Here is a 9121-nt window from a genome sequence, read left to right on the forward strand (position 1 = left end):
TACAGAGCAAAGTAAGTCAGAAAGAGAAAACCAAATATTGTATATTAATGCATATATGTAGAATCAGTGGTACCAATGAACCTATTTGTGGGGCAGGAATAGAGAGAGTTGCAGACATAGAAAATGGACTTGTCATATGTTTTTATTCCCTGATCTTCTCTCATCTCAGTCTGACTCTCCTGTTTTTCTCCACCACAACCAGTTCAGGGGGTCTCAGGGATGCTAAGCCTACAATACTTGTTTCTTCCCTTGATTTTCCCAGCATCTAGTGAATAGCAGCACACCTGGAGCAGAACCACACTTGTCCCCTGATACTTACAGGTTCAGGTCTTGAGTTCCCTTTTTCTTCGCAGTCACTGAGACATCTCTGTGAAAACCCAGGGTCCAAGAGATCATGGTTTGAAACCATGAAACTAGTAACTTGTAAGAGCACATTTTCAGGTGTCCTGTGAAGACTGGCCTTTGCCAGTAGCAGCTTCTTAGTTTATCAGGCTGTCAGTTACCTGAGACACCCCTCCTGCTGGAGGATCAGTCAGTCAGCAGGGGATGTTTTTCACCTGATGATTAGTATTAGTTTTAATGTTGTTGTTTAGTTGCTAAGTAATGTCTGACTCTTTTAAGTGCTTTGCCAGTTACAAGTATAAAAGTATATTTTGAGCGCTTATCTTAGCACTCAAAACAAGTCTGATTTAATCAGGGTGTTATAGAAATATTTGCAAAACTTGGTCAGTTAGCTTTACGTCTACATTGCCTGAATATATTTAGACTCTTAGATATAATATGATGGTAACATTTATGAAGGTGGATAGTACCTACTTAAATGAAAAGTAAAATCTTTCATACATTTTGGCTCCATTTGAGATAAATTCTATAAGTACTTATCCACAGTTCCCTGAGCAAAATATTCAGAGCTTGTTTTGTCATTCAGTTCAGTTCAGTTCAGTAGCTCAGTCGTGTCCGACTCTTTGCGACCCCATGAATCACAGCACGCCAGGCCTCCCTGTCCATCACCAACTCCCAGAGTTCACTCAAAGTCATGTCCATCGAGTTGGTGATGCCATCCAGCCATCTCATTCTCTGTCGTCCCCTTCTTCTCCTGCCCCCAATCCCTCCTAGCATCAGAGTCTTTTCCAGTGAGTCAACTCGTCGCATGAGGTGGCCAAAGTATTGGAGTTTCAGCTTTAGCATCAGTCCTTCCAATGAACACCCAGGACTGATCTCCTTTAGAATGGACTGGTTGGATCTCCTTGCAGTCCAAGGGACTCTCAAGAGTCTTCTTAGATTCATTCATTTTGGTTATTCTGTTCATCATTTTCAGATATATTTTTACATTTGTATTATTTATAGCTGATGTTAATTTGCTCATCCACTAGCATTTACCCTATAATTTAAAGTGCTGGTTCAAATTGACTCAAAATAATTCTCCAAATTCGACAGGGTGGATAACCATTTGTTTAACTGACCTAATACACATGCATTTGTGTATTTGTAGATAACAGACCACCCATATGCCCAACCAGTAGGGGTTTTTGCTCTGGACCCACACTGATCACTCTTCCACACAGGACTCGTTTCCTTCAGATCACATCCTAGAAAGCTGGAAGCATAGAATTTGCTACCCAGATAGCACTGGGCATGCATCCAGGGACTGCCTGGCTCTATTCCCAATCTGTTCTCCTGAGGGTTAACTGCGTCACCTGTGTGCACATCCCTGAGACTAAGGGGAAGCTATTTGGGAGGTGGATGGATACAGCTGGGTTGCATGAGGTTGGACATCCACACAGATGTTCAAACCCCTCATGACATAGGACAGCTGATAGAATACAGAGAAGGGGCCAGGTTTCTTTGTGCCACATTCTTCTGGCACAGTATTCTTAAAAGTTATAGAAATCTTTTTTCTTAATCAGAGTTTAGTTGCTTTACAATGTTGTGTTTCTGCTGTACAGCAAGGTGAATCAGCTATACATTTGCATATATCCCCTGTTTGTCACCACAGAGCATTGAGTAGAGTTCCTTGTGCTATACAGTTGGTTCTCATTAATTACCTATTTTATATATAGTAGGGTATCTATGTCAATCCCAGTCTCCCGATTCATCCCCCACTTGGTGTCCATATGTTTGTTCTCTATGTCTGAGTCTCAGTTTCTACTTTGCAGATATGTTCATCTGTACCATTTTTCTAGGTTGCACATATATGCTTTGATACATGCTGTTTGTTTTTCTTTTTCTAAATTTCTTCACCCTGTATGACAGACTCTAGGTCCATCCAGAGTTATAGAGTTCTCAATTCAAGCATGGCCTTCCATGTCATTATAAAGATATATTTAAGAAAATATTTAAGTTTGCTAAAAAAACCTGACAGTTTATGGCATTAAAACATTTAGGCATATGGTACAGGAGCCTCCATTTGTGCCCTTACTGTGAGCCCCATAACGATTAGGGCGGTAGCCATGGTGCATGACGGGCTTGCTCTCAAGGATCACCATGTTTGAGAGGCTGCAAGTATAAAACATTTCCAACAAAAGCTTACCTTCTTGTTCTCTTTTCTCCATTAAGTGTTTCCACAACTCTACTTTCATATGTTACGTCAGAGAAGAAAGGTGCTTCATGGAGAGGTGATTGTCGAAAAGGATGATTAAATGATCCCCACAACAAGGTGCTTTTTCCAGAATAACCAGGATTACTTGAGTCCAAGTTTTAATAACAAGAATAAATAACTTGATAAATATTGCGGGTTGTATTATTTCTTAAACTATAACTTGGGGCACGTGGTATTTGCCAATATTTGTCTTCAGATTGTGCCAGCTTCATTTGCTATAAGAACTATGCAAGTATTTAATATAAACTCCTGGGTAGGTGATGATCATCAAAAAAATAATTGGGTATATTACCTGGGGTGGGGGTGGGACAAAAGCTTCAGTAGTTTTTAAGTTTCGCTAAGTAATTTTTGCTGCATAGATTCAAAGCTTTTTAAATCAATATTTAAAAATTAGTTTAATGATTTAACATTATGATGCCTGCCAGTGATGTTTGTGTGATATTTATAAATGAAACTAAATACAGAATTATAATAACTTGTTAATAATGTATTGGCATTTCTTGAACCCAGGGTCTCTGAAGTATAACAGGTAGCATTTTTGATTAACAGTTTTTGGAAACGTGGACATAATTTGCTAGGATAAATCATTTGATTTAGATAAAGTAGCCATATAAAAGTCAAAAATATTCAGGAAAATGTCACAGTTGGAAAATAGTCTTTAGAAATGTGTTTAGGCCATTGAAATTACTGCTAAGCACATTTATTTTCATTTGAATTGACAACTCAAGGTCAACCTTTCCAACTGTAATGATTTTAACAGATTAGAAAGAATATACGTGTATACCTAGTTTCACTTGTAAAAAGAAAAATGGTAATATCGAGTCTGATGGTAACATTGGGTCTGATACATTGAGAACTCTGGCTGAAAAAGGCTGCTCTATACTGTGGGATCAGCTAATAAAATTCATCTTGTGATACACCTTTGTGGTACTTAGGTAACAGAAATTTTAGGATATGATCTAAAATAGACTTATTTTATTCTGAATTTTGTTGACCAGTAAAAAGTCTTATAATAAAGCGTCTGTCCACATGTTTAATAGAAAGATACACTGAAGATAATCTAATCATGCTTTAATTCTTAAGTATAGCCTTTAAAATTTTCCCCTCTAATATTAAGGGGAATATTTTAATATTCCCCTGACCTGTTTTAAAGAGAATTTTAAATATGTGACTTTAAAAGAAAAGGAATTTTTTGCTTGCTATAGATATGTAGGTATAACTTTGGCTTTAATTGTTCTGTATTGTTTCCATTTATAGTCGACATGTAACTTTTCACTTTTCAGAATTGCTTGTTTTGTGTTATCACTTCCTCTTCAAATGATTTCACATGGAAATTTGTAGTTCAGAATAGTTTTGCAAACTTACATCTTAGATAACTTGATTTTTAAAAGGTGCTATTTCTTTTGTTACATTTTAATATTTTCTCTGTAATATTAGGTTACTAATTTTAAAAAATGCTGATGTTCATTCTATATTTATTTGACTTTGATTATTTTTATCTTGAATTTTTATATGGAAGAAAATTTCAGGGCCTTTTCCCCTTTGGTAACATAGTACAAGAAGTTCACATGTTTATCCAGTTAGATGCCTGTCTTATGAAATGTATTTTCAGTCTTCTTCCTAAAATGTGCATTAATTCACCTTGTATGCCTAATTTAATAGTCTTTAAATCAGCAGATTTAATACTCTTTTTTTCCCTTTAAGTGATGGAATATCTTGAAGTAGAAATTGTGATCAACTTTAATAAAAATGCAATACATCAGACAATTAAGAGACTATGTTAATATGCTCAAAGTATGCCTAAACTTTAGATTTAGTTTATCTTCGGGCTCTTTTATTTCAGCTAATTCTCAGCCATCTTTTGTGTAGAAAATAAAGTGCTTAAATGGTAATTTGATTGCAACAGGGAGAAATATTTGAAAGTCCTTTGTACTTGTCTCCTGTGATAGAATCTTCTTTGGAAAATCTCTCAAAGCCACTATAACGTTCCTTTGAGTATGCACATCAGGCTTGAATCATATAGATTTTGAATTCAGTCCTGAAGATTTTGGATTTGACAAACCATGTACCAAGAAATTTTGATGCTAGCAACTTCCAATGGGATTTGACATTCCTTATAATTCTAGTTTTAAATTTTTCATAGCTTTATAGTTTAATATATCACACAATAATAGATACAATATGCATTTAAAAATTTTTCCACAGTCTTTTTTATTTTTTTTAACTTTTCATGGTTCTCAATTTGTTATTTTTGTTGTTGTTCTTTGGCTATAACATGTCGCATGTGGGATCTTAGTTCCCCAACCAGGGATCGAACCTGCGTTCCCTGTAGTGGAAGCACAGATTCCACACAGATTCTTAACCATTGGACTGCCAGGGAAATACCTCAGTTTGATATTAATAAAGCAACTTCCTTAATAGTTGTAACTTAATGAAAAATGCAAAAATAAATATTAAAAAATCACTTTTCACCAAAGGCTTTTGTTCTTTGACATCTGTAGAATCTCAGAAACATTACATTTTCAGATTAAGCATCTAATTATTATGCCACTATCTCATGGTTTCTGGTGATATATTCCAAAGTAATATAAGATTGTGCAATAATCCTTTCCCCTCCTGTCTGCCCCCAAGAATATTTGTGCGCATTGTGTGCCAAGGACTGTTTGAGGGAATTAACTTCTTCCTCTTAGCATACGTCAGTCTATCCAACATACATAGTGAACCTCTGACATAATTACTAGGTCAGATTGGTTAGAAAATCACAGTGTGAAATGACTACTTGTGCTTTAACAAAATTGAATGCATAAGTAACCTGATGTGGCAGAGTTTATTGGCTTTTTAAAAACTTTTTATGTATGTTGAAGTATAGCTGATTAACTGGGTTGTGATAGTTTCAGGTGGACAGCAGAGGGAGTCAGCCTTACATATATATGTATCCTTTCTCCCCATTCAGATGTGGCAAGGTTCTTTGTTACTCACGTGTAGAAGTGTATCAGACTGCCATTAAATAGGTAATATTCTGGTTTAAATTTATTTTCAAACCCTTACAGATATGCAGCTGTTAAATCATCAAGGTGCAACACTAAGAAAGAATAACTGTAAGGAGCAAGATTTAAATGAATGTGTAAAATGTAGACATATTTTCCATCAATATATAAATAGATCTGGAGTATACATATATATACGATAAAAAGAGCAACATAGTTTTGTAATTTCCAATATGAAGACATTAAATGAAATTGAAAATTCAGTTTGTTTAGTCTAAATTTATGAAACAGATAGACATTTGTTGTTCCTCTAGACTGGAAACTTAAAAATATGTTCTTAAAATTTTATATTTTTTTTCTAGTGTTCCTTTTCCAGCTTTTAAAAATATATGGTTTAATTTTTGTTTTGAGGGAATTTCAAACTTACAAGGAAGTTGCAAGAATGCTAGTCTTCACTTGAATCCCTACTTGTTAACATTTTGTGATTTTGCTGTAACATTCTGTCTATTTGAAATGTTTTGTGAACTGTTTCTTCAGTGTATGATCTTAAGAACAAGGGCATTCTCTTAAACAGCCACAGTACGATGACCCAAATGAAGAAATTAAAACTGACAGAATATCTAAACTACAAAGTGAAAGCGAAGTCATTTTAGTTGTGTCCAACTCTTTGCAACCCCATGGAGCCTGCTAGGCTCCTCGTTCCATTGGATTCTCCAGGCAAGAATACTGGAGTGAGTTTCCATTTCCTTCTCCAGGGGTTCTTCCCAACCCAGGTATTGAACCTGGGTCTCTTGCGTTGCAGGTGAATTCTTGACTGTCAGAGCCACCAGGGAAACCTAACTAAACTGCAGTCCTTCAAATACCAAGAGGAAAGTTCTGAACATATGTTGTGCGTCAAGAGCCCATCCAGGTTCAGGCACTTCCTTTAGTTGTCATCTCTTCTTGTCTGGAATGATTCCTTGGTTTTTCTTCATTTCATGGTTTTAATATTTTCAACAGTACAGGACAATTGTTTTGGAGAAAGTCTCTCAGTTTGGGTTTGTTTGATATATCTTCATGACTAGCTTTAATTTATGCACTCTTCCACAGGAATATTGATTTGTCCCATTTACTGGTGATACTAACTTCGATGTTTTAGGTGATTTGTTTTTTCATATTTTGGTTGCAGAGTAACACATAGATCTTTTTGGTCTAATTCACTGGAGTTTGGCTTTGAAATGTGGCATTGGGATTTTTTTTTTTAACCTGATTAATGTCCCTTGCTCTGATACATGAAGATTGATGTCTTTTTAAGGGATTAAAAAGTGCTAAGTGATTTTAACACATGGAATTTCCAGGTGTTTTATTAATTCAACCTTTATGTTGATGTTTAAGCCCCTAGACTGCAAAACTCTGTGATTAATTAATATACTTTGGTTTTGCTTACAAGTTCTAAACTACAGTTTCTGTTCTACTTTACTGTATACTCTCACCATGATATTCTGCTTTACTAAAATGATACATAATGCAAAGTTGAGAGTGCTCTGAAAATACATTTTAGGGTCTTCCTTGGAGGTACAGTGTTTAAGACTCCAAGCTTCCACTGCTAGGGGCACAGGTTCAACCCCTGGTTGGGGAACTAAGATCCCACATGCCATGCAGCGAGACTAAAACATTAAAAAAAATTTTTTTAATACATTTTATTTCTTGATTTAGGGTACTGCCTTCCCCCTATATTTTAAAATGTCATTTGTACAACTTGAAAATTAAAACTGTTCTTTTTTTAAAATTAATTTATTTTTTATTGGAGGCTAATTACTTTACAATATTATATTGGTTTTACCATACATTGACATGAATCCGCCCCGGGTGTACATGTGTTCCCCTTCTTGAACCCCCCTCCCTCCTCCCTCCTCCTCTTATCCTCCCTCCAGGTCATCCCTGTACACCAGCCCCAAGCATCCTGTTCTTTAAATCCACTTAACATTTTGTGGATTTTACTTTTAGGATTAAGACTGTAGAAAAAGGGATTTTGATCACAGCTTCTATAAGAGTGATCCTAGGACCCCAGACCCCCTCCCTTAGAGATTCTGCATCAATGGCTTGGTAACTGAGAAATCTGCATTTTTTGCAAGGTCCTGGGCGGCTTGATATAAGCAGTTTAGAGGTTCCACTATCCGTTTGAGAAACACTCCCTTAGAGAAATACCAGGGGGCTGAGAAAGGTGACTTCTTACAAGTGCTGTATTTCATGTACTTAAATAACTGAAAAAAATCAGCATTGCTACTTTGTTCTATTGTCTCTCACCAAAATGAACACCATAACTTTAAGTTTATAGAGATGAAAAACTTGATATTTGCATAGTGTGAGATAGTAAGACCTTTTTTATGTGTTTTTAAAGTATGTATGATTTTATAGCCATGCAATTGATCTGTCTGTTCTCTTAAGTAGTGTAGAGCATAAGACAGAGAACAGTATTAAAATCCAGAGTGATAATCAGGTTATTTATTGTACTGAATTTAATCTTATGAAATAAATGGACATCGTGACAGATTTCAGTTTAGTAGTATTGTTCATTGAACAGAACTTCTAGTCTCTTTTCGTAACTAAACACACACACCCCTCTTAGAAAGGAATGTATTCAAGATTGTGAAAAACATATGTGTTACTGTTTTTGAGAAATATACACAATAGAAAGTAATTATAATTTGCCCAAGTGATTTATAATTTAATCATCATGTGACTAAAATAGGTTTGTGGTTAAATGAATATGCTCCGAAGCTAGTTTTATTGAGTATACTTTAACTGAACTTTATTAAAAACTTTACAGAAGAAATTAATCTTAAGAACTGAGGAAATGGAAAGACTAATTTACATTAAATTTACTCAAGAAGGAAAAAAATGACTTAAACAGTTTTCAGCTGGGAGAATGTTGATTTTTAGCATCAAACATTTTTTTCCAAAGGTACAACTTTGTGACTTTTATGCATAAGCATTTGCTCTAAAATCTAGTGTTACTTTTTTGTTTCAATTCCAAAATGAACATATATAAGATAATTTATATAAAAGCTGATTTTGTATCATAAAAATGTATCAGATTTTAATTTGAAATTTACAAATTTCAGTATAATTTTTTTTTCTGCATAAGAGTTGACACTATATGTAGTAGGCAGTATGAACTAACAATATGATAGGTGACAAAAAAGTTAGGTATGAGCATAGGGAGCAAAAAAGGCCTGTAAAAACAGGTTTGTGAAAATGTTGGTTATTTTACAGGTTGTACATGTTCATAGTTATGAAGCATTCCCTGAAAAATGCTTATTGTATATTATGCCTATGGAATTATATACTTTATGTAAATGCATTCAGATAGTTTTTGAAGAAGTATTTTAAAATATTTCCTGTGATTTAACTTTAGATGCTTGTATACCTTGAAAACACTTACTGAAAACACTTACACTTACTTATTTTTTGTGTTTTAAAATTTAAAAATTTATTTTTGGTTTTCAAAATTTGAAGTATAGTTGGTATACAATGTTGTGTTGGTTTCAAGTCT

General features: G+C 34.8%; 1 protein-coding gene across 1 annotated transcript in view; it reads left to right on the forward strand.

Moving 5' to 3' along the window:
• Window positions 1–8421, forward strand: part of HACD1 (3-hydroxyacyl-CoA dehydratase 1) — a 28922-nt gene extending 20501 nt beyond the window's left edge. Inside the window, exon 7 of the mRNA XM_055429461.2 lies at window positions 2557–8421. Coding sequence (XP_055285436.1) covers window positions 2557–2639 — 83 coding nt within the window. The 3' untranslated portion in view covers window positions 2640–8421. The remainder of the gene's footprint in view (window positions 1–2556) is intronic.
• Window positions 8422–9121: the final 700 nt, after the last annotated feature.

The sequence above is a fragment of the Moschus berezovskii genome, chromosome 15, assembly GCF_049115385.1.
Source record: "Moschus berezovskii isolate FMDL1 chromosome 15, NW_MosBer_1.0, whole genome shotgun sequence".
Classification (NCBI taxonomy): Eukaryota; Metazoa; Chordata; class Mammalia; order Artiodactyla; family Moschidae; genus Moschus; species Moschus berezovskii.